This window comes from Temnothorax nylanderi, unplaced genomic scaffold (assembly GCF_030848795.1).
Source record: "Temnothorax nylanderi isolate EJ_2023f unplaced genomic scaffold, tnyl_v1.0 TNYL_tig0325_pilon, whole genome shotgun sequence".
Lineage (NCBI taxonomy): Eukaryota > Metazoa > Arthropoda > Insecta > Hymenoptera > Formicidae > Temnothorax > Temnothorax nylanderi.
Window position 1 is genome coordinate 149,943 of NW_027249387.1, and position 26,241 is coordinate 176,183.

Below are 26,241 nucleotides of genomic sequence, written 5' to 3' on the forward strand. Positions count from 1 at the left end.
CAAATGTAAAAACTGTATAACGCTTAGGACGCATTTCGTACTATAAAAATCCGCGTTGTACGAGATTTATTTTCAGTAGAAAACGTAAGAATACGTCCTTCATTATAGAAAAATATAATTTAATTTAACAATAACTAATTATTTCTTATTTCGTTTTAACGCAAAAAAAGCTTAAAAATTTTATAAATCAAAGCAAACAAAGTCTTGTTAGTATTAACGAGCCATTATATATATGTATAACGTTATAAAATGTTAAATTTAATGAAATTATCAACAAAATAATTGCATATTACAAGAATAATCTTACCACAAGAGTCCAAAATAATTGCCATTACCACAATAATAAATTGAATGTACTAAACCACAGTTTAGAAAAGAACCATGTAGTACGGAGATAATTCACCGCGTAATTGAGGGTTGGAACAAACGTTATAGGAAATTGTCGTATATATAAAGTACGCGTTTTATGGGAGTCTACTATACTAGCTCAAACAATTTATAATGCTATTAGATATTTGATAAAATTAAATAAGTTATAAGGTTAATAAGGAACCGTCAATAATTTTCAACATCGACTATTTATGTAAATAGTGAATTATTGAATCCCACAAGAACCCAAAAAGCAAACTTTTCCTGCAGTATAACAACAGATTGACAGCAGATTTGCTCAAATATCGCAACAAATCTGATATCATCTGTGTCTGCATTAAATTCGTGTTTTGCCGGCAGAGCGTAACGATATAATCTGACAGCAACTTGTCGGTAGAAACCGAGCAGAATTTATTATTTTGTAAACATTTTAAGAAATACACTATTTAAATGGTTACGAAATAGCAGATTTTGTTCAGTTTCCGCGGTCAATCTGCTATTATGTTCTGTTAGCAAATTCTGTTAGCAAATTCTGTTATATTTCTGCTGATATTTTATCCACAAAATTTGCAGCAGGCACTTATAAAATCTGTTCTTGACAGATTTCGCTATCGAGAGTTTAGGTACTTCACATTATACGCGGCTTTCAAACCTCTTTATTAATTTGATATTATACAATGCTAAAGAGTATACTTTTTAGCTTTTAAATGCGAATCTATAAGATAATTAATAGTTTTATTCTTGTATTAAACCGTTCCTACTGTAATGGATATTATGAATTATGAAATAAAATATTACTATGTGGTCTCTATATTTCCATTCTATATCTGTGAATATATATTATTCATTGGTAACACGTGGAAAAGTCTTTACTATACATTTTCAAAATTAACATTTCAAAATGTCAAAATATTTTCAGAATTCGCTTATTTGTCACGTAATATACATAAAAATACAAACAAATTTTTGTAGTTAAATAATTTGGGAATAAAAGGGTTAAGAGTTATTTAGAAAGGATAAAAGTAATAATGTTTATTTTTATGCATATAAAAACTCTACACTATCTATAAAATATTTGTACTTCAGTTATCGTAATAAAATTCAATATAATCATAATTCAAAGTTTTAAATCTATAAATCATGAATTAATATTCGTTGAATATTATTATAATTTGCACTACATTTTTTGTTATCAATTTTTTTATTATTAATAGGACTATACACACAAATACAAAATACAATTTTGTTTAAAAAAGAGTTGTTCATATATAAAATATGTTGTATTACGTTTTAAATATCATATACTCAATATATTAAATTGTCCATAGTTTGGAATCTATTTAAATTGCGAAGAAACATATTTAACAATATCTACAGCAACTATCTCATGAAAGTTCAGTATATTAATTCTTGCGACGTCCATAAGAGTTCCACTCTGTAAAATAAACAGATAAATATTAGTTGTGTGTATGTGTGTATGTGTGATGCAGTTTTAAACTTTTATAATACTTCCGTTCTACACATAACAAACTTAATTTGTAAATAATATTAAAATTGCATTTTAGCAAAGTTTAATATATATTTTGAGTGATCTATTTATACAAATTTTAAATTTTCCTAACAAATAATTTAGGAAAGGTGGATCAATCCCATGGTCACCACATTCACCAGATTTGAGTTCATTAGATTTCTTTCTATGAAATCACGTTGAGACTATTGTTTATCCAACAAAATTTTGCTCTTTAGACGATCTTTAGATGATCTAACGTAATTCGACATATTAATTGTCAATCAACTACAAAACGTATGTATATAAAATTGCAGAATCGTATCTCGATATACCTAATAAATATATTGAGAAATAACAGTCTAAAATAAATGTATGTAAAACTCTCTAAAATAAATTCTTCCAATAATCTATTTTTGTAGATTAATCTTATAAAGCTGGGTCTACACTATATAACAAAACATCGTTATATAAAAAATTTGTTTTTAACATGTTGTACAGCATTGTTGTACAACTTGTCATATAACTTGTTACTGGATAACATTATTTTTGTAAAAATAATTTTAATAACAAGTTGTAAAACATTTTTCGCATCTCTATTGATAATGACGTCAAACGTAGAGGATGCAAGTCTCGCAGCAGCAGCTTGTGTAATTTTGGCTGGACAACATATTAGGACTAAAAGGCGATTCTGGGTGCGACCATCAGAAGCTCGAAAAAAATATATTGGTACAACCCTTCTGGCAGATCTTGAAAGAGATGATAGAGATCTATTGATGGGAGAAGTTCGATGTGACGGTAGTTTCAAAAACTTTGCAAGGATGACAAGTTCTGATTTTGAACACCTCATAAACAAAATCGGCCATAAGATAGGTAGAAAGGACGCAACATTCCGAGATGCAGTAAGAGCAAGACTGAACTTCTGAATAAAATCAAATGGATGTTTCACAACAAGTTTCAAGTGTAGACTGACTAAAATATGTTATATAGGAAAGATTTATAACTTCCTTTGATCTTTACCGACAACTGATGGATAACATATAACTTGTTATATAATACGAAAAATGTTAAATAACATCATGTTATATAACATTTTTTCTTCTCTTTTTGTAACAAGTTGTATAACTTTGCTATATATAACGTGTTTTGTTATATAGTGTAGACCCAGCTTTAGAACGGACGTTATGAAAATTTAAAGCTGCATAAGGACTTTATAAATGTATAGACATTTCTTTATCGATTTATTTTATACCTCTAACTTTAGTTTCGTTAGCAACCATCACTGGATACCAATCGGCACCGCTGTAATCTATTTCTGGCAGTTCACCATCGTAGTTTTTCGGCAGATGACTCGGTGGGATGTGCGCGTGGAGCGCAGACATCTTGGAGCCGTGGAAGAACATGCGTTTTTTCAATTTTTCCCGGACGAACGGTTTGAACATTTGCCACACCATGTTAAACAGGAACGGCTGTTTCACAAAGTGAACCTGAAGGAACATCGAGTACAATTAGAATGTGCAACATATTTATATAATTAGAAATATACAATATATTTATATAATAACAGTTGATTTTCGAAAATACACAAAATAATTACTATCACATGAGCCACAAAGAAAGAGCAAGTAGATAATATTTATTCTCATCGATATTCGATCCAAGTATATTGCAGGACGTAAAAGTAGGTAACTTCTTCTTTTCTCAAAGTAATTTTGTGAAGCAATTTTATTTGGTATACCATTAATACGAACCTCTTTTAAACGCAGTGGCATCGCGTCCTGAATGAAACTAAGGAGTCTCATGCAGAAGGATGGCGTCATTCCAGTGACTTGTTTCATGGAGAGCCCATCGAAATCCATTATCACCACCGTGCCGTATATCTAGGAAAAAGAATAAAAACGCTTGTAATTAAATTATTAACAAAACTATTCTAAAATGTTAATTAATATTTCCTACATATTTTATTTTGACGAGAAAAAGTTTAATATTCTCTCCCTCTTTCTCCCTTTTCTCTTTCTCTCTTGTATTTTGATATTAGATTATTCATCGGATCTCTTATCAAGCGAACAAAGTGCAATCATGCCTGACTCGCGCTTACATCCATCAAAATTAGGTTTGACGCTTAACTTTGTTAAAATAGTTATTACTAGTTACTAACTAAATTTAACTAACGCACTGTTAAAGACTAAAGTTTAAACCAATACTTGGAGTTGAATAACATTTTGTTATTTTTAACTACCATGTGTATCGAAATTTTTTATTTCAACACAAAACAGTATTATTTTGACTTTCCATGCATTGGTTTAATTAAATTAACATTGTTGATTTTTTTTTAATTTTAGTTAAATTAACATATTGAGTAAGAGCAGTGGTGACCTATGATTAAAAATAGAAACGGTTAAAAATGAGTATATCAAATTGTGTATAATCTGACACTACGAATTTAACAGTGCGTGTACGTGCTCGTACGTAAAATTTGATTTTATAATTACAAATAATAGTATCAATACTGTTTAAAGTTTTCGTTTTCTCTGGCATTGATCGCGAAAATTTATGTTTCTTTCTTGCACAGTCAAGTTAATGGAATTTTGCTGATCGTGGATTATCGCACGTTCAGCTCGATGATTATATACACGTATACGTGTTTATAGCTAATTTATACTTTTGTAGTACACAATGATTCACAGTATACGAAGACCTGTATATGCAAAAGTTTAAGAAAGAATGTCTAATTTAAGCTTCTTTCACTTCTTAATATTGTAACGTATTTACATTTATATCTGAAGCAAATTATCTAAATTTAATTATTTAGTCTTTATTAGCCTTTATTATTATATTTTAATTATTTAGTTTTTGCGTGTTTATGTAAGGAGAGACGCAATAATAACGATATTTCACTCGTACCTGCGTTTCCGGTTCCTGCATGGCCAACTCGTGTATCAAATAGAACATACGAAATATCTGATCGCAGGTGACTTTTGATGGATTCCAGGCTTTGCCGGAATTCACTACCATCACCCTGCGATTTTTGTGATCTTTGTCTTTCAATACGTTAACGATATTGTGTTCGGTGAAGGCCTCTTTTTCGTCGCTCGGCAACAAATTGTCCAGCAGAACCGCATGCTTCACCTTGAAGTCCGCGATGCGTCTCATTAGCTCCAGCGCGCTCTCCGGATAAAATTTGCAAGGCCGGAGGAAGATCATGAGGAAATCATCATCGGTACAATAATAGAGTGTTTTGTCCTCTGAAACATAAAGATTCGTGATATTGCTAACTTTGACAACATCGATGGTGTATGAACGTAAAAATAACGCAAAGGATATACAAAGACATCCAAGAAACATTTAATGCAAAAAACTTAGCGCTGCTACATCGAGTAACTTAAATTTATATAATATATTAATATTATTTGTTATATATTTAATATTAAAACATATTATTATGTCCATTTTACACATAAACACACATTTTAATTGTTTTTGAATATGTTTAGGTGTAGCAGCGTCAAGTTTTTTTACATTAAATATTTTCTTTTATTTTGATTAAATTTTTCAAAAATATACAACAGCTTTATTTCAAAGATTTATTCCTACTTGATGCCATTTTCTAATATCATATTTTTTGTAGATAGACAGGCGCCTGTACTTGGCGCCTTTTTTGGACCTCTTTTTAAAAAGATAACTTTTATAGATCCATGTCACTCTATCCATAAAATTAGTTAATTTTTTATTTATTAATTTTTTATTAATAATGAACTAAATTAGATATTTTTTATTTTTAGCGATACTAACGCAGCAATCTTGCGCACGTGGCTGATATGAATAGCCGGTACGCGCGCATCTTCTTGCAACAATAATGACGACTAATGATTCATCGCCAGCTGATCCATTCCTCTTATCTGTCAGAATTATCGGACTTTGTATCGTACCGTCACGTTATCGTATAGCTTTTCGATCAAGGTACACAGTCAAGTCGCGTGTGTCATCGCAATCAACAAAAGTTACAAATGCGGCGGACTTTCGAATGAAAATGATCGATCGAGAACGAGGCAATCGGCGAGTTTGATTTGCAATTATTAATCATTCAGTGCGCAAACAGTATATAAAAAAAAAACGCTAATTTTAGCCTTCGCCGATCGTCCTACGCTCGTTTTCATGGCATAAAAGCCACCAGATCGCTTCGGGGCGACTTTGCGTGCGAGGTCACGATGCCTATTCTTAAAGTAATCACCTCTGTGCTCCTTATTAGGGAAATTGCACACGAGGGTCGCCATTTATTCTCCATTTCAAGTTTAAACAGATGCTCGTGCACACGAATGCGCAATGCCGATCAACGAAAACGGATAAGGGACGGCGCGACCGAAAACGATTTGCGGACGACATCCGCGATGATAAATACGCGCTCTCGGAGCCTGTAATTTTTATCCGCATAGCGACAGATACGAAGAGTTGCCCAATTGCCGAATAAAACCGGGCGTCAGTTAGCTTATCGCTGGGATTGTATCACCGCGATTTTATTACGCGATATAAGCGTTACGCGCCTCCGGAGTTCAACGTCTCGATATGCGACTCCGTGTAACATCGAGATATACATTTATTTTGGAAAACAAGCGTCAAGTGTCCCGAAGGTGTCTTCGGGAATCAGATCTACCGACTCGAAAGGTCCTCAAACGGCGCGATATCACGTGTGCACCTACTATTGTTTCACATGCCCGGGGGTCAAGGTGCGCTTGACTTCATCGATCGTTTTATCAAAAGATTTTTTTTATCGTCCAATATGTCCTTATCGCGCAACGCGCGTGTATGGACACTTACGACAAGAAAACGTATTCCTTAACCGTATCTAATACATTCCTGTCGCCATAGATTGTTTTTGTAGTGCGTGACGTTTACAAACGGCTTTACGTTGGACTACAAATTAAGTTACGTAAAGCGAGTATGCATTCATTTACTTTTGAATATTCAGAAATTTGTCGCAAAAAACGTGTTGCGTAGCAAACGACATTGCATATTTCATTCATTTTCATATATAAAATTGAAATTAATAATTACTTCTCACTTCTCGACTAACAGAAGGCTATAGACGATTAGACTTTGAGATGTTTTGCGACGGTCGGTGCTCGAAGCTCCGTATGTGTTTTGTAACGATGTGAAGTGTAGTAGCAATTTTAAGAGTCGACGTCACGGTTTAAGGTTTAAGAAGTTCGATTTTAATTCCGAGAAGATGAGTCGGGCCGCGTTGCTGTGCATGCGTTTGCAGCGAGGAAAGATAAAAGGAAACGAGATTATCAGAGTGTCACAGCGCTGACCTCAACATTATCAATACATCTATTCAGGCAGCTCCATTCAGCTTCTGTCGTTCAAACGGTCTCGATAATAATTTTTGTTTAAGTGATGGCATTAATAAATTAAGAAAACTCTTAATCTCTGAACGACTTGTTTCGTTTACATATGAAAGAATACTCTATGTGGCTATCCGCGTGATAGATTCTTTCTTTACTAAAAACAGACGTTCGCTATCGCAAAAAATATATATTTCTTCTTTAATTTAATAGCCGTATATTTATCACTTACTTGTTAGTCGAAATAACTCGGACAAACGCGATAATGGATAATCGACATAAAATATATAAGAAGACATGTAATAACGCGATAATGCTAATCTTTGGTGATTAGCATTTAGTGATGAAATTTTCCAGAGGCACGAGTCCGCATCAAATTCTATAATTTTCGAGATAACTTAACGCTATATTTATTGTGCAAAGCTAACAATAAATAACTCTATTCATAATTCTCAGAATACGCGAATGACCGTTCTTATTATATCAGTTTCGATAAGTTTGTATCTCGATATTCTGCCGATACGAGTCGATCCATTGTGACTATTTGAAAAACATTGAATTTCGCATGCGAGTTTCATGAAAAGGATTCGAGAATAGGGCCGCAGAAGGCTAATCTTTCGTTCGGAGATAAAATTCGTAGCAAATTATATGATTTATTGACGATGAATGGAGTTCGAAAATGTTTATTCCATTTCTTATATTAAATTTACAGTTGTCTTCCACATATTATATCGCACTTTTAATTGGAAGCAACAAATTTCCAACTAAGTTTCTAAATAAATTCCGAAGAAAAGTTCACTCGCGCAAAAGAAATTAGCCAAGTAATAAATTTTTATTATTTGTTAGTTTGCAAAGGGACTTTCCTTTTCAATAATTATAACTCGGAAACTATTTTTGCAACACTTTTGCTAATTGTAAGAAAAGATTGACTTAAAATTCAATAAAGAATATAGTAATTGTAAAAATTAAAGTCGCGAATTATAAAATATATTGTACATATATCTTGAAATATTCTAAAATAATATATTTGCCAGTAGAAAATGCATGAAATAAAATTTTTTATTAGTTTTCTTTTTCTGTAAAAAACTATCGGGTAAAATATCTGGCAAATGATATTTTCTACGAGAGATTCTTCTGAACTAATATCTTTAAAATACAGCGAAATCTTACAACTATTAGATTGATTATAAAAACATTTTAATTATCTGAATAATTATAAGATCATTATAACTATGTGAACCGTTATAAAAGCGTAATAAAAAATTAAATTAATTAGAAAAAAATATAAATAAATAAATAAATAGAATAGAATAGAAAAACTCGAATACCTCGTAGAAGAATTTATTTTCTAAGGAGCAAATTTGTAACGATGTACGAAGACGCGTATTTTCTCCTCAGGAATAACATGGAATACGTACGACAAAAGAGGTTAAACAATATTTTGGTAGTAGAAAAGCAAAGGAAAAAGAAACACGAAGACTTCGCAAATTAGAAATAGAAATACTCGAATAAGTGTTACGTGCTTCAGATTTAAATTGCGAAAAAATGACGAGTTCACCAACCTTCGATATATTTCCTCAGAGTTTCGATGCCCTTTTTCACGTTCTCCTCAGTTTCCCTGAGCTCCTTCTCGGCCAGGGCCCGGGCTTCCGGCCCGGGTGGATCCGTTGACATAGCAAAAGCCATTTTTCACGATCTGTTTTTTCTTTTTGTCTTCCAGCTGCTCCTTTCTGTGTCCGGCTTTATTCTCAAACTGACGACTGAGCGACGTCCCCAGCAGGACGATTAACATTTATCTACAGCCACCACCACCGAAGGAGAGTACCTCTCGTGTATCGTCTCGGGACAATCTTTGACCGCTCAAAGTCCATTCCGGCATTACGAGTTTCTGTCTTCCGCGCTTCTATCTGAGGGGAGCACTGATTTCGCGCCGGTTCCCTCCAGGAGACATACGTAGGGGAAGAGCTGCCCATTTGTCTATATGTTTGTTAATTATTCAAGTCAGACCTCTAAAATAATATCTCGTTGGCAGTTTTGCTCCAACATTTGTAATGGAATATAAACGATATTCGAGAAACTTGTTCATATTTAAAAATAACAAGATTAACCGATAAACATCTCTTATCGGAGATCATGCGCATGGTCGACTTTTCTGTTTGCCAAATCCATGGTCTAAGACGAATCGCGCTAATTGACTGATTGTAGAGAGAAAGGCAACAGTCAGCAGTAAATCATAAATATGTATATTATAGATTTAATTCGCTTAACGTATTTCTAATAATCTAAGATTTCTTCTTCCACTCTTTTCTTGAAAAAAAAAAAAAAACATTCCTTTACTGCGTTTACATAAATCTATTTTCCGTTAATAAAAATGATAATGGTTATAATGAAAAAATTTTTTATTTGCGAGAACAACTATTTCGCGGTGGCTTCCATCGCGGAACAAATAGTCGGTCTTCCTGTTCGTCAAAACTGACCTAGTATTATATGTTAAAAAGTTTAAAAGGATAAAGAGATTAAGAGAGACGAAAGAGAGGGTGATAATCGACAACAAAGTTATGAGAATAATAATTAGACTTTGACTTGTACAGAGGACTCTCTTCGGAAACAATCATTTCTCGACATCTATTATCGCGACACGCTGTTGATTGGAATCGATTTGTTGACGTGCTAAAGAGTCGAGGAAGGGTAGATTAACTGCGAAGATAAAAGTGTGATGGTCAATAACAGATTTTATGAGTACACCGTGTGCTAATTTAAAAAGTTTGATGACACTCACGACTAATCGATTTACGAAGTAAACTTTTGTATAAGTGATATTAAATAATTATTTGTTGTTTCTCTCTTTTCCAAGCCTCGTACGATACGGGTTAAATATATTTCCACATCGGCGCATTCCTCGATTTTTATCAACTATCAAACAAAAACTATCACATATGTCTCTAACAATATCTGCAATGTACATACCTATATATGTAGGTATATAAATGTACAGTTACAGATGTACAGATATTTAGCGATAACAAAGGGTCACTCAGGTCTATCAGCTTATCTCGTGAGTATAGGAAAAATTGAAAGACATAATAAATATTGATTTAGGATCTTTGGACTCGTATAGGATTAAAATAATATAGATTTTTATCTAAAAAATTTTAATAAAAATTTTTGTAATTAATTTTTATTATTAACTACAATTATAATTATTAATAAAAATTTAATAATAATCATTACAAAAAATTAAAAAGAGTTAAAAATTTAAAAACTTAAATTTAAAAATTTAAAAATTTTTAATATTATGTTTTTTTATACATCTTGCTTCTTCCACGCGATAACTCAGATAATTTTCAAAAATCAACACGCGCTTTCAAATAAATATATAAATTGTGCAATCGAAGCAAATGCGCTATTATTACCGAAAATATTTACCATTATGTAAGTTTTTGTTGCGAAATTTATAATAGCAAAAATGTGAAAAAAAGTTTAATTTTTATGGATCGAGGCAAACATAAATATAATACATACCGATTTAAGATCTTTGAATTCGCATAGAACTAAAATAGTACGGCTTTTATGTCAAAATTTTTTATTAATTATTAAGAATTACAATTATACATCTTTCTTCTTCCTTGTGATATTTCAGACAGTTTTCAAAATAACACGCGTCTTCAAATAAGTACTTTATGCGATTAACACGAATACATTACTGTTATCGAAGACATTTACTATTATATAAATCTTCGTTACAGGGGATCGATGTATCTTTTCCCCTAGGGCGGAAACGTGAAAAGTGAAAAGTTTCATGTGACTATCTCTTTCTATTCAACACCAATAGTAGTTACATGAAACTTTTCACTTTTCACTTTTCCGCCCTAGGGGAAAAGATACATAATCGACCCCCTGAATTTATAAAAATAAAAACGTACGAAAAGAGAAATTCAACAATTTTTGTCTAGGTAGATCCAGGGAAGCATGATGGTATGATAAATATTACAAACACTAATTTAGTGTCTTTGGACTCGCGTGAGGGCTCTAAAGTAGCGCTTTATCTCAAGAATTCCTAGACAACACGCATGTCTAAAAAATGTCAAAGATATATTTCTAAAGTGTCTTACTAAAAAAAACTTACAAGGGAAGGGTCAACCCTCGGGGTCACCGATTTTGTCGAAATTTTACTAAAATGTAGTATTGATATAGAAGTGACAAATGCTGTACGGAGACGATGCGCTTCTCAACCGTTGCCGAGAAATCGCGATGTACTTATATTACAGTATACATCATATACAATATATTTATTATTATTATTATTACTTTTAGACAAAAAAAATGTTTATGATTATAATTTTAAAACTGTGCATAAAATGTTCGTAAAATATTAGCGATTTTGAAAGTAAATAAAAAAATATATATATATTGGCGGGGATATTTACATAATATTAAAAAAATTGTATGTATATTTATTGGTTTATTTATTAGTTTTGTATAGGTATAAAAAAAAGGTTACAATAAAAAAAGGCTCCTATATTACTACAAGAAAAAAGAGAAATAGCATCTCGTGAAGATGTTATAAAAATTCACTCTTTAATATTGCATCAGTTAAATGCTCCGGTATTTTCACTTATGATTAAATACGCATGGTTTGCATCAAAACTGACGAGCCAACGGCCGAGCTTTTTGAATGTTAATGACGTGTGTTTTCCTGTCTCATTATTAAAAACAAAATGTGCTTGCGAAAAAATTGGATTTATAAAGTGTGCTTGGTGTAAGTCAGTTCTATGTTTCACTTGTTTTTTTTATTTCAATCACTCTAAAGTTTGTAAAGTTACAGAGCAAGACGACGAATAATCGCAATCATTTTATTATAATATTCTCTTTTTGTACGCCTTTTTTTATTGTAACCTTTTTTTTATACCTATACAAAACTAATAAATAAACCAATAAATATACATACAATTTTTTTAATATTATGTAAATATCCCCGCCAATATATATATATTTTTTTATTTACTTTCAAAATCGCTAATATTTTACGAACATTTTATGCACAGTTTTAAAATTATAATCATAAACATTTTTTTGTCTAAAAGTAATAATAATAATAATAAATATATTGTATATGATGTATACTGTAATATAAGTACATCGCGATTTCTCGGCAACGGTTGAGAAGCGCATCGTCTCCGTACAGCATTTGTCACTTCTATATCAATACTACATTTTAGTAAAATTTCGACAAAATCGGTGACCCCGAGGGTTGACCCTTCCCTTGTTAGACGTGTTCAAGATTTTCTGACGTCTATAAGTTGTCTTTTATACAAGACATTTTTTGTTGCATATACAGCTATTTACATTATCAACTACAAAAACGACGATGTAACATTTATTAATTAAAATACATGACATATATGCACTGCTAATGCACGTGTGTTACTTTTTACATGCATAAACGTAAATAGCACATTAGACTGAAACTCTTTTTACATGTTTCTTTATGTGTTAAATTACGTCATTTAACACGTTAAATTATATTAAATTAAAAGTTAATGTGTTCAATCGTGTTAAATGTTTTAAAACGGCAAGAAATGTGTAAAAAGAACTTCAGCTAAAATAACACACTTAGATTTTCAGTGTGATCAATTATGATTATAACATAGATAAAACATTTGCTGTCAATTGATCTGGCATTATGATATTTGCATTATTCAGTATATCATGTCATAATTAAAGCGAAGTTGTTCGGAAACGTTTTAACGTAAGGCTAAAAATGTGAGATAGAATTATCTGAAATTAGAATTATCTGATAAATCGATATATCAATAATACATAATTTAGCTAACGATCGACTAATCTCCAATTATTAAGTAGTAGATCGTTACATATCAATGTCATGTATACTCGTGCTTCGATTTACGAAGAGTATTCGTTCCACGTGGCTTTTTTTACACGGCTGAACTTTGCGTAAATGTAGTGCCAGTACAAAAAGAAACGTAAGAGAAAAGTACGTTCATCCTGTAAAAATATTTATTTCTCGAAGTGCAGAAAAATAAATTTGTTGTTACTTAATGGATAAGCTTAATGTACTCTCCACAAGTAAAAAAAAAGGTCAGAATAATGTAATGAGTACAATCAAGTAAGAACTTTCGGCTCACTAATGTACAGGGTGTTTCAGGTTATTCCGTAGAAACTTTGGTAGTATCTCCTATAGCGGAAATAAGAAAAAAATGTTATATATAAACATAGGTCTCAAAATGCTTTATTAGAAAGTTATAGCAGAAATATGAAATGTGTAAAAAACAATTTCAGTTAAGTTTGCATTTCTAAGTCCCGTCCGTCCACGTCAATACAATTAAGCTATATTCATCGATGTAATATTTATCATCCTTATAAGAATTTGAACCCGTCAAGCGTAATTGCAAATAAACATATTAGTAAAAACTGTGTGTGATTTGGCTCTTCTGATAGGAAATCTTCGTTCTATTCTCTAAGAAACCATTACATTCTCTGCACGCTGGTGGAAAAATGTCTTAAAATTTTTCATGTTATTAAGGTAAATGTACCAATTAAATCAGAATTTCTACAAAAATTTTAAGACTTTCTCAGAATGTTCAGAATCTTTCAGACTTTTTATACGAGTTGGAACGTTTTTAAAAAAAACTAAGACAAAATAATATTGAACTATTTCAGATTTTTCTCAACACATTTTTAATAAAAATCTGAATAAATATAAAAAAATTCACACAATTTATCAAAAATTGTTACGTACTCTACATACGCATACTGAAATATCCCAAAAATCCTCATCCAACCATTTCTGAAACTATTTGAGAAATTTTACATATTTTTTCAGAATTGTTCATAAATCTAAAATATGAGAAATTCTTAGACTGAGAAAATATAAGAAATTTTTTCACTAGGGCACAAACCATACACAAAATGAATATCCGTAGATATATATTCTTCGTTTGTGATCGTTTGTGAAAACTCATGGCATTTTGAGATAATGTTCTACATAGTACTGCTCGCTACTAGTATTCATACAAGTTTTTATGATCACCTTCAATCATTTCAAATAGTACGCACGACTAGAAGAAGCGGATAGGATAAATATCATCGAACGGCATATCACTTATGTTATAATATACGGCGTGTCACTTGTCTATGACAAGACCGTTATTATTTCTTCAATACGAAATTCTATACTTTTGCTATAACTTTCTAATAAAGTATTTTGAGACCTATGTTTATATAACTTCTTTTTCTTATTTCTAATCATATATAGAACATACTACTAAAGTTTTTACGGAGAAACCTGTGGGACACCCTACATAATAATTCCAATAAATACCACAGAAATACACATATTTTCTAACCGCGTAAATCAACTGCGTAAAATGGAGGGTTTATTTACCGCGTAAAAAACTATGTATAAAAAATACCGCGTAAATCGAAGAATGCGCGTAAATATTAAATTATTTACATGTCGATTTATTAAGCAATATTCTTCTCTTTCATATTTTTCTTCTTATTAACAAGTTTACATATAATTTTTACTTCGCAATATATCTAAAAGTGATTCAAAATAAGACGCCTTAAAAACATCTTAAAATACAGTAGACCCTCATGTAACATAAGTTTGCGTAACACGGATTCGTATAACACGACGGAAAAATTTTTAATATTTGTTTATTTTAAAGTAAAATAAAAATATGTTACTGTTACATCTTTATGTTTATTTTACATTTTTTATAATAAACTCTTACATCTTTTATAAATATAAATATCCATATGCATACATAATTAATTCGTATTAATTTATGAGACTCATATAATAAAAGAACGCCGTTTATATGTTATATGAGGGTCTACTGTAATGTCCTAAAGACGTTATAAATCGGGACATAAGGCATTTCCCAGGGAGAACAGAAAGTCACAATAAAATCAAAATGACGTCAAAATGATGGTAAAATGATTGTAAAATGACCAAAAATCGTCATTTTGCAGTCATTTTGACATCATTTTGACTTTATTGTGACTTGCTGTTCTACCTGGGTTTAAACAGATCACAGGATATGGTATTCATAAATAATAAGAGAACGATTTTGAGTTATTTCATTGGCTGAATGGAATCTTCAAGCTATTTAGATCTAGGACTAGATCTAAAACGATCTAAAGATTTAAAAGACCGAATTTACTAATTTATTAATTATAGTTATGTCGGTATCAGAGTGATCGGTACTATTATCGACTGCTTCATGACGTGATGTTCCCTCAGTAAGTTTCTAGATGGCCCTTCAATTGCGAAATGGGCCCACCAAACCATTCTGCTGTATAAAGCTTGTATACACGGCGTATTTTTTCAAATATTTCTTATTAATTATAAGCTCGATAACAAAAATATTAATATTACTAAAAAAATTTATATCACATTTTCCATACGTAAAACGTAATAAACGCAGATTATTTTTTCAGAGGAAAGGAAAATAAGCGCGTTCCCAGTTATTACTTATTTCAATTCAGGGGCAAAGAGTACCCAAAAAAGGGTAAATGTGCAGTATAACGCTCTCACCTCCGATTTTCCTGAAATTTTGTAATCTCTACTTTATCTTTTATAATTATAAACAAACGGAACAAAAGAGCGACGAGATTTTCCTTCTCAGTATCTATTCTATATTCTACGTATCAAAATATACAAATTTACAAAATTTCAGGAAAATCGGAGATGAGAGCGTTATATATTGCATATAATTACCGAAACCGCGGATCCCCGATATCCGATCCCGGAGCGACGGAGGGCGAAGGGCGGCGCGGCGATGCCGACGCGTCGCGGCGCGGCGCAGCGCAGCGCGGCGCGTCTGGTTGGTATGTCGAATGTCGACCACAGCGCGGGCACAGCCGACCGATCGCACGCACCGCACCGCACCGCACCGCACCGCACGCCGCACGGCACGACGCGAGGCGAGACACGAGACGCGGCGCGACACACAACACAACACACGGTGACCTGCGTTCGACATGTTCCACCGGCGATGCGGCCACCGTGTCACCCTCAGCAACAACAACTGCACCGCCACGCGCAATTTCTCCGAGTACAATAACGGCCTGGTGTTCAGCGCCGAGCCGCTCCAGGACGACGAGCTCTTCGAAGTCACCATCGACAAGAAGGTAATACACGCGCACGCCTGCCGCGAGAAAGACGCCTGCGGCCCGTTCCCGGCCACCGTCCAGCGACAAAATAACGCAGAATAATGAAATAACGTTAATTACACGCGGTGTTGTTTGTCGATAAATATCCTACATGTGTTATTTACCTCGTTCGTCATGTTTAATTTAGTTTATTTTTAGAGATACACTGACAGGCAGCGTGTTACAAAAGCGCTGATATAATTGTGCGTTGAAGTTTGACTTGCATTTAACTCTGGAAAATGGTGGTTGCGCAGATCATATCGTGGAGCGGCAGCATAGAAATTGGAGTAACGGAATGCGATCCCGAGACCCTGGAGATACCATCCTGTGCCATAAACCTTCGTCACGGATCTTGGATTATGACCGGCTCCGGCATAGTTCACGACGGCGACCGCATCGTGGAGATATACGGGATGGATCTTACTGATCTGGAGGAGGGGAACACTTTGGGAGTCATGCGGACGTCCAATGTAATTCACAGTTTATTAGCCCGTATCTGTTATTCCGCGGTGAAATTAATGACAATCTTCTATATGCAATTGTAGCATGAGCTGGTATTCTACATCAACGGTGTTTCGCAAGGCGTTGCGGTCAGCAACATTCCGGAGCGTATTTTTGCCGTTGTAGATATGTACGGTGATTGCGTACAGGTCAGCGTTGCTCACCCGAGACTTGCCGCTTTGTGTAACGTGCCGAAAGACGAAGTCGAGATTAATAATGACTACGCTGTGGGGGAAACCTCTAGTTCCTCGACAACAAATCTAGTCGCTAACTTAAATGTTAATCTAAGTGTCAATGTAAACGTTAATTTACCGAAGAATCCAACTCCCGCCGCGATAAGGGAGGACAGGTTGAGGTTTCACGAGAGAGTTGGCTCGTTGGTGAAGCTCTCGAATAACGCCAGGACCGCCGAGAGGCGGAGGCCGCTCGACGAGTTTAACAACGGTGTCGTAATGACTCACAGGCCGCTGCGAGATAATGAATTATTTGAGGTAAGCATTCGGATCGATGTTATCAATTGCAAGAAAGTATTTACATAAATTGCAATAACAAGACTGATTAGCTGTTGCGATTCTATAGCAAGACTTACTCTCTTATCTTCTCGGTAAATTGCTATGTTGCAGATACGAATAGATAGGCTAGTATACAAGTGGTCGGGAAGTATAGAGGTTGGCGTTACCACTCACAGTCCTACGGCACTGGAGTTTCCAGCGACGATGACCAATATGCGTTCAGGTACAACGATGATGTCCGGCTGTGGTATTCTAACAAACGGCAAAGGTACGCAACGGGAATACGGCGAATTCAACTTGGACGAATTGCGGGTATGTGTGATAAGGCCAGAGTTACAACACTGAATCTATATTTAAACTTGCTTTTCTTTTCAAGTCGTTATTCTGTTTTACGTTCTCTCTTAGGAAGGGGACCGTGTGGGAATGATTAGGCAAAGTAACGGAGATCTTCACTACTTAATCAATGGCCTGAATCAGGGTGTCGCTGCTAAAGTACCGGCGGGCGTATGGGGTGTGATAGATCTTTATGGAATGACCGTGAAAGTAACCATTGTCGATCGCGACGAGAGAGAAGAGCAGAATCTAGTCACTAGGAGAAACACATTGCAGCTACAAGGTCTAGACAGCGAAGGTAATACATACATAGGATCTCTGACAAGTTTCACAGAAATAAAAACTGCTATATTATGACATATGTAAATTTCATAGAAGTTGGTGAAGAGGAGCTACCTGATAGACTGATGTTCCATCCCTGTTGTGGGACACATGCCGACGTAATCAACAACGGACGTACAGCGCATAGGCCTAAGTACATATAAACAGAGATACATTCGCTACATCTGACAATTTTTCAATCGCACGCGTTTTCTTAACAAAGGATGTAAATTTTTTCGCAGTGCCATAGACGATTTCAATAATGGCGTGGTATTGACGTCGAGGCCATTGAAGCCGAATGAGTTGTTCGAAGTCAGACTGGACAAAATTGTCACTAAATGGGCCGGTTCCATCGAGATAGGAGTCACCACGCATTCCCCGACGGAACTGGAATTCCCGTTTACCATGACAAATGTCAGGTAGGTGAGGCCAGTCTCAAGCGGTTTTCACGCAGTTATCGCCACCGAGCCACCGTATGTGCGGTGAGTTGTTCATTCGCTTATGTTATTGCTCGAAGGCGGCTCGTATCGGTTGCAGATCTGGCACGTGGATGATGACGGGCAACGGCGTGATGCACAACGGTACCACCATGATAGATCAATACGGTCAGAATCTGGATCGTCTGCAAATCGGCGATCGCGTAGGCGTGATGAGGAAGGACAACGCGACGCTACATTTCTACGTGAATGGCGCCGATCAAGGTGTAGCTGCGATGAACGTGCCCGAGAGGGTCTACGGGGTGATTGATCTCTACGGGCAGGCCGCCCAAGCCACTATAGTCGACAACGTGGACTTTTACAGTCCGACCACAAATAATTCGAGCTTTAGCAATACGACGTTGTATAGGTATGATTTCCTGACAATTCAATACAATTTCTTAACAATTCAGTGGCTTATCGTCGAGCCACATGTGAATTACATTGTGTAAATCTATTGACAGCGATCTAAGGTTTCATCATGTACACGGTAAAAACGCGCGGATTACGAACAACGGTTTAACGGCGTCCAGGCCGCGAGCCCTTGGTGAATTCAACGAAGCTATTGTGATTGCGAATCGCGCGCTACGTGATGGCGAAATGTTCGAGGTGACGATAGATAAAATGGTTGCCAGATGGTCCGGTGCTATAGAAGCAGGTAATTGCTCTATCCTAGTTGTCATGACGAGTATGTACCAAATGTAATAAAAGTTTTCCATAATTTTTCAAGAATAAAACTACTTACAGGGGTCACTGTGATAAGACCTGATGAATTAGAGTTTCCGTCTACGATGACAGACATCGATCACGATACGTGGATGCTGTCCGGGTCGACAGTAATGCGTGACGGTGTGACGTTGCGTAACAACTACAGCTGCGATTTGGATAAATTGATGGAAGGTAATCGGATCGGAATGATGCGGTGCTCGGATTCCTCCTTACATTATTTCTTGGACGGAGTGGACCAAGGTCCCGCCTGTACCGGTTTACCGCCGAACGTTTACCCAGTGATCGACTTGTATGGTCAATGCGCACAGGTATAAGAATATATGCTTGTCCGATGGCAATCGTGTTTTAGTGTATTAATCCCGAGTATCGTATCTCAGGTGACGATCGTGTTGCCCGAGCGGAGGGACCCTTTGACGCAGCAATACTTGCCATCAGAGAACAGTATTAGTCAACAGCCGACTTCGGTAATTCAGCCTCAGGTGCAAACGGAGATTCTACACAAGTTCCACGAGTCGGTCGGACTGAACATTCAACTGAACAACGACAGAACAGTGGCGACCAGGTGTAGGGAATACAATAATGCTGTCTTGTTGAGCGAGGCAGCGCTGGAGAATAACGAGTTGTTCGAGATCGCCATTCAGGAAGTGGCGCGTGAGTGGAGCGGTTGCCTGAGAATAGGTGTCCTGAGTAACGAGACGGGCAATTGGTTGACGTCGATGAATCTCGTACCTGGTATGACGTCCGTTCCGAGCGACGCTTGGTACTTGACGGGTAACGAGGTGAGACACATGGGTTTCGCGCTCTCCTCGAACTACTGTACGAGCCTGGATTGGTTGCGGGTGGGCGACAAGATCGGTGTAAAGCGCACGCATGAGGGCAACCTGAAGTTCTACGTAAACGGCGAGGACATGGGCGTGGCGGCGTCCGACGTGCCGGAGATGGTGTACGCGGTGATCGAGCTCTTCGGCAGCACCGTGGCGGTGAACATCACCAGCAGCAGGCAGCAGAATCCCGTCATATCCCCTAACGCTAGTTTGAGACTGCAAGACTCGCTGGAACTCCTGCTGGATCCAATGCCGCCGAGAAACGACGCGGGAATGGACACGTCCATCGATGTGTCCGAAGGGAAACTGATTAACGAGACGACGCTCACGCCGACGCAAGCCGCCGCCACCGGTTTAACCACCAGCGACGGAGATTGGAGCTACGAATTCCACGAGAATCACGGCAGGAACATTCAGCTCGAGACGAAGACGGTCGCCAAGCGAGTGGCCAGTTACAATCAGGGCGTAGTGATGTCCAGTCGTCCGCTGATAAAGGGTAAACCGTTCCAAGTTAGAATAGAGAAGCTAAACGAACGTTGGGTATCGAATATCCTTTGTGGCGTTTCTTGCATATCGCCGGAGAAGCAGACGAGCTTCCCGTTAACGGCGCTCGGCTTTAAGAGGCACTCTTGGATCATCTGCAGCGATTGGATATTCCACAACGGCACGAGGGTGAAGACGAAATACGGCGCCGGCTTGGAGAACCTTCAGTTCAACTCTATCGTGGGCTTGCTGATCGACGAGGACAGTCGGCTACACTTGTTCATCAACAACGTGGATCAGGGAGTGGCCGCGACCGATCTACCGCCGTACGTTTTTGCCGTGATCGATCTGTACGGGCAGTGTGAGCAAGTGTCCATCGCGGGAGTCAACGAGGAGCCTTCCTACTCGAATGTCGCAATTGACAATGCCCTCGCTGCTCCTATCGAATGCGCGAGCGTGGAAACAGAGGATGTGGAGAATTCACGCGAGAAAGCCGATCTGGAGTGTCACGAGAAGGAGAACGCAATGGCGACTACCTCGTCGGATCTCTCGCCGTCCTCGACATCGCCGAGTGTGCCGAGTCAATGCAGCTCGAACGCCAGGGACGGCAACCTCGAGGCCGAGTACTCATCCTTCGGTAGTAATAATAGCGCTAATGTGGCGAAAAATAGCGTAGGCATTAAAGCGACATCGAGTATCGACAGTAACAACTCGGACTCGGGCTCGGAGCTCAGCAACGAGCGAAGTGTCTGGACCAAGGCGTACCTGGACAACGTTGTACTGCCAACATTGAACAAGCAGCCCGAGAACAATTCGAGCGAGTCGAATCTCGACGCGGAGAATCGCGCCCTATGTACAAACGTAGAAATAAACAACGCGACTAACATTAACATACAGAAAGGCATGGTCGCCAGCGCGAGTAACATGACCAGCTTGAACGCGGCGATCACCGCGGCGAACGCCAACAACGCGATTAACGAAAGCATAGCGTCCAATAGTCAAGTCAATATTGTAAGCAGCACGCAGCAGAACAATTTGTCGGATCTTCCCAACAACGTTTGCGCCGGCTTCCACGAGTCGCGGCCCTACGCGACGAGTCGGGACAACATCCGGGACAACTCCTTCAACGGGAACATACCTCCGAGCCAGAACATGACGGCCAATCAACGGGATGTGCCGTACAACGCGTCCTCGGTACCATTTATGCCGTCGTCGTTACCGTCCACTCCACTCGGGTCCACCGTCGTCGCGTCGTCCAGGAAGTGTGACTATCTGAAGGTGTGCATGCAGCTGAAGAAGTCACTCGTTTTGCCAGACGAGTTTTTCTCCACTGACGAGATACTGTGCTACTGCAGCGTGTGCTACAAAGTGGACGGCGACAATGCGATCTGCAAGAAGGGTGAGCCGCCGGCGGAATTCGCGATACCGGTCGGCTGGGCCAGGTTCCCACTGAAGCAGAGCATCAATGCCAATCAGATCCCACAGAGCACGACGGACAAGTGGCACGTTGCGTTTTATGGCATACGTCTGGACGCGATAAGGTGATTAATCTTGGAACAATTAGATTTCGTCCTACGGTCGTCTGTTCTTTATTAACGTTACATTGTGTTCAGATTGATCCTGGATAGAGGAGAACTAATGACCAAAGAGCAACTGGACCTGAGTAACTTGACAGCGGGCACAAAGAGCGAGGATCAGAATCCCCAAGTGTCGTTTTCGCCTAGCATCAAGTATGCAGCGTCCGACGAATTCACGAGAAAGTATCCGTGCGTATCTTCTTCCGCTTTTACATATTTATCGCATATTTGTTACGTGTCACATCTTAATTTTCAACTTTGTAGATATATCGATATGCAGTCGAATAAGAAACTGAACGCATCGACCGCGTTCCAATTGCTAGTGAGACCCGGCTCCTATACGATCAGTCCCGGCGACAAGGACAGTACCGATCTGCATTGCGAGTCCAGCAAGTGGGCCACCAAAGAAGCCGGAGCCACGGTGATCGTCGCTCTGCTCGTTCACCTGGACGGATTTTAATCCGTGCCCCGTTTCCGAAAGTGTTTTCCGTGAACTTGTGTTTTCCCGTCACGTTTGTGCGCATCGAGCACGCCCGCAATCGGACCGTGACTATTTGTACATACAATGTGCCGTTCGTTAACAGGAACTGTGGTAAGAGACTCTCGAGATCGATATATTTCAATTCCGTCGAAATCGCGCTGTATATTTATGTTAGACTCCGCGCAAGTTCCCTCGTGTGCGCTTAGCCGTTAATGGACCTTACCAAAAGATTTATGTGCTCGAGGTTTTAATGATCTTTTAACGTTTAATGCTTAAACTGTACAGTATGGATAATTATATAATATAGCTACGTTTATTTACATATAGAATCCAATAGGAAAGGGTTCGTTGTAGATTCGCTGGTTAGCTATATGACAATTTTGTGATGCACTGTAAAAGACTTTTAATTAGCGTAAGTTTTAAACGTTTTATCACACACGTGTCACATGTACTGTCGCTAGACTGGCCTAAGTTAATGCTCACGAGAACAAATGGTGTGTGAAATACATGGTATTATTATACGGTGATGATATTTACCGTCTTGTGCGAAGAGAACACTGTATTTTTGACGCCCGCGCTTCACGCCTAATCGATATACCAAATCTCTATTGTATCGCATTAGTAAGTAAATCTCAAGACACGACACAATTTTTTTAACGCACTCTTCTGCAGCATATTCGATAGGAAAGAAATCGTGTAATATGTCTATGTTGTAGAAATAAATGCAAGTGCAATTCGCATTGCCAAATCGTCCACCAAAATCATCCATTTCGCGAATTAATAAATATTTCCATATTGTGATTTGAAGAATAGTAAGGAAATTTATTACAGTAAATTTTATACAATTTTTCATCATTAATTATGTAATTAATGCAATTATTTATTAACTAGAGATTTATTTATTTAACATGTGGGATAAATCCAGAATTAATCCGCGACAGAAAACTCATGTTCTTTTACTTTTTAGTTTTATAATGAATGCAGATTGCGAATGTGCAAAGAGCATATGCAGATTAAGATTGCACTGTAATTATAGAAAGGCAGCAACTCGTAAGAAGTTAATCAGCAAGATTGCTGCGCAGGTTTCGTGCAGGAAGAATCGATCGGCTTATAACATCAATATATTTGTGGTAATATATATTGCCCAGTGTTTTTTTCATCGATTTCTTCAGACAGCTCTTTTAAGTGTAATAAATATTATATATATTCACACCCAAATTCGGACGTACTGATCCCAGGAGCAGCTGGCCACTGCCATCCCGTTACCGGAGACGCAGAGCGACGTCACTCTGTTTTCATGGCCAGATAAAACACCTTCAACGGGAGAAAACAAAAAGCCTTTTACTGACATAATCATTTTTCATAATGACAGCTTTCTTCCCCGCGACGGATCGATAAACTTACCGTTGTGTTGGGTCTTCAACGTGTCCCATATATGAATAGAATTGTCGTCGCTGCCGCAAAATATGAATCTGCCACTCAGGGATAGACCGCAAGATGTAAATCCGGGATTCGAGTTCGGCGGCTTGAAAGTGGCTAACTCTTGATCGGATCTGAAGTCCCACAGTCTCGCGGTCTTGTCCTCGGACGCCGTTACGAAACCTTGTCCGGTAGGATGATACTAGGAGAACACAAAGTTATGAACACAATATTTAGCATCCTTATTTAAATCCCCAACGAATCTGTGAAGTATAAGAATACTCGCCAAATACTCACACAGACGGAGTTTACGTCAGCGTCGTGACCGAAGAACGTCTGTTTGGCTTTCTCTTCCCGCAAATCCCACAGCTTGCAGGTTTTGTCGACCGAGCCGGTGACGTAAGTGTTGCCGTCGGGGGACAAGCTGATGCTCACCACGTCGCCCGAGTGCGCCTCGAAGTCCGTCGTTTTCTTGTTCGCCTCGAGGTCCCATATGCAACTAGATATACCAGACGTTCACCACCGGTAATTACCCATGAAATCGCCGTTTTTATCTTATCCTTATATCTTATCCTTAAACATTACGTAATTAGATACATTTTCATGTCGCCGGACCCAGTGATGATTTTCTTGTCGTCGAGGAATCTGCAGGACGACAAGAATCCCTCGTAACCCAGAAGCTCCCTCGTGATCTTGGCGGATCCTGTGGCGTCGCGATTGTTCACGTCGTAGACGGTGCACATATTGTCCATACCGCCGCACGCGACGAAATTGCCGGATGGCGCGAAAGCCACCGACATCACCCAGGCTGAACGCAGAGGGATGACCTGCACTTTGTTGCCGGTCCACGTGTCCCAGATGATCAGCTTCCCGTCCAGCGATCCGGTCACACAATGTCTACGGCGTAAAGCGTAGATCGGTTTATAGATGCGTCCATTATTCTCAGTGTAAAAGATTCTCGAGGTACGATAAATTGTTTATTAATATATTACGATTGAAGCGTAAAAGAAAGAGTCCAACGAATCGAAGAATTATTATTGATTAAAACTGACCGACTATCGCCACTGAAGTGCACCGAATTGACTTTATTAATATGCCCCTTCAGCATCTTCTTAGTTGACAGTCTAACTTTCGGAGCATCCGCCACTCCAGCGCACGCTTCCGCCAACGTCGTATCCTGCTGCTTCTTTTGTTCTTCCTAAAATTAGTAAAACGGATATAATTAATCAGTAAAAACAAGTCTGTTTTAGAAAATCTCATATTTATATAGATATAAAGATTATAACTGCGTGAAATACTAATACGTGAATCTCTCGGTTGTATAAAACGTTTAAACCTTGCATTTGTTGATGAGATCCTCCAGTTCTTTCTTTAGGGCTATAGTCTCGGCGTCGTCCTTGCCCATTTTTATCCTTCCTCGAGCGGCACAGAATTTCACCAATGCCCAGAAAAATATGAAAACTAAACGCCACCGACGTTCGACATGTGAAAACTGTCGAACGATTTCCGACAACACACAAAAGAAGCCTCAAGATCGTCTACCCTGCTGCCCCAGTAATCGTATTAGGTCGCCAGTTAATTCGATTTGTTGGGCATTAGCTCGGCTCGTTCATGTAACTTAATTACCTACATACACGATAACGCTTTTTGAAGGACATATCTGTATTATTTTCTTCAAAAATATACAGGGGGTGAAGCACGCGTGATAAGAAAAACTATAGAACAGATCTGTATTAAAGGAAGGTGGAAAAACAAGTTGATTATAGATACAACGATTTTTATTTCCTTGATATTAATGTAAATGTATGCACATATCGTTTACAGGACAGATCAGACTGGAATGTTTCATTCACGTTTCACCACAGAACTTCACGGGTCGATGATGGTATATTCCCCCGGAATAGGAAATCAACGCGAACAAAACCATCGACACGGTGCGACGGTTAGCCGCTCTTTTCGACCACAAAAACCATCAACCGTCTCGCTTTCGAGTCTCCCGCTTTCCCCTATAAATTATAAATGTCCGAATCCTTTGGTACCGATCGATGTGACTCGGTGTGATCGCACGACGATCGTTACCGGATATTTATTCGCGATATCTGCAAATCTTTGAGAGCTAGAAGAGCTAAAGTAAATGTCGCTTTGTCGATTGTAAATATATCGAAATACAAACAAACGTGGTAATGT

General features: G+C 37.6%; 3 protein-coding genes across 3 annotated transcripts; 1 reads left to right on the forward strand and 2 right to left on the reverse strand.

Moving 5' to 3' along the window:
* Nucleotides 1-1,551: 1,551 nt before the first annotated feature.
* Nucleotides 1,552-9,159, reverse strand: LOC139781263 (retinaldehyde-binding protein 1). The gene is made up of 5 exons (XM_071720113.1): nucleotides 8,781-9,159; nucleotides 4,781-5,121; nucleotides 3,628-3,756; nucleotides 3,129-3,363; nucleotides 1,552-1,804 (listed from the first exon to the last, which is right to left on the reverse strand). Exons 1-5 carry the CDS (start codon nucleotides 8,902-8,904, stop codon nucleotides 1,773-1,775), a joined length of 861 nt encoding a protein of 286 aa, XP_071576214.1. The 5' UTR covers nucleotides 8,905-9,159; the 3' UTR covers nucleotides 1,552-1,772.
* Nucleotides 9,160-16,227: 7,068 nt separating this feature from the next.
* On the forward strand, nucleotides 16,228-23,383 carry Neurl4 (neuralized E3 ubiquitin protein ligase 4). The gene is made up of 13 exons (XM_071720088.1): nucleotides 16,228-16,377; nucleotides 16,653-16,868; nucleotides 16,944-17,390; nucleotides 17,523-17,723; nucleotides 17,817-18,042; nucleotides 18,120-18,219; nucleotides 18,308-18,484; nucleotides 18,603-18,911; nucleotides 19,006-19,199; nucleotides 19,289-19,578; nucleotides 19,648-22,118; nucleotides 22,191-22,343; nucleotides 22,419-23,383. The coding sequence occupies exons 1-13, from the start codon at nucleotides 16,228-16,230 to the stop codon at nucleotides 22,612-22,614; spliced, it is 5,130 nt and encodes a 1,709-aa protein (XP_071576189.1). The 3' UTR covers nucleotides 22,615-23,383.
* A 357-nt stretch (nucleotides 23,384-23,740) lies between these two features.
* Gbeta76c (guanine nucleotide-binding protein subunit beta-2) lies at nucleotides 23,741-25,955 on the reverse strand. Its single transcript, XM_071720100.1, has 6 exons — nucleotides 25,391-25,955; nucleotides 25,107-25,252; nucleotides 24,652-24,951; nucleotides 24,352-24,553; nucleotides 24,040-24,256; nucleotides 23,741-23,949 (listed from the first exon to the last, which is right to left on the reverse strand). The coding sequence occupies exons 1-6, from the start codon at nucleotides 25,457-25,459 to the stop codon at nucleotides 23,843-23,845; spliced, it is 1,041 nt and encodes a 346-aa protein (XP_071576201.1). The 5' UTR covers nucleotides 25,460-25,955; the 3' UTR covers nucleotides 23,741-23,842.
* Between the last annotated feature and the right edge of the window lie 286 nt (nucleotides 25,956-26,241).

Bases quoted from the DNA above. Each gene is read 5' to 3' on its own strand.
- LOC139781263 (XM_071720113.1), bottom strand. From the start codon at position 8,904: ATGGCTTTTGCTATGTCAACGGATCCACCCGGGCCGGAAGCCCGGGCC. The intron at 3,757-4,780 runs GTACGAGTGAAA...TCTTTTTCCTAG, and splicing joins TGCAGGAACCGGAAACGCAG to ATATACGGCACGGTGGTGAT. The intron at 3,364-3,627 runs GTTCGTATTAAT...ATGTTCCTTCAG, and splicing joins TGCCACTGCGTTTAAAAGAG to GTTCACTTTGTGAAACAGCC.
- Neurl4 (XM_071720088.1), top strand. From the start codon at position 16,228: ATGTTCCACCGGCGATGCGGCCACCGTGTCACCCTCAGCAACAACAAC. The intron at 16,869-16,943 runs GTAATTCACAGT...ATGCAATTGTAG, and splicing joins GAGTCATGCGGACGTCCAAT to CATGAGCTGGTATTCTACAT. The intron at 19,579-19,647 runs GTATAAGAATAT...ATCGTATCTCAG, and splicing joins TGTATGGTCAATGCGCACAG to GTGACGATCGTGTTGCCCGA.
- Gbeta76c (XM_071720100.1), bottom strand. From the start codon at position 25,459: ATGGGCAAGGACGACGCCGAGACTATAGCCCTAAAGAAAGAACTGGAG. The intron at 25,253-25,390 runs GTTTAAACGTTT...TACTAATTTTAG, and splicing joins ATCTCATCAACAAATGCAAG to GAAGAACAAAAGAAGCAGCA. The intron at 23,950-24,039 runs GTAAGTTTATCG...CTCCCGTTGAAG, and splicing joins GTTGAAGACCCAACACAACG to GTGTTTTATCTGGCCATGAA.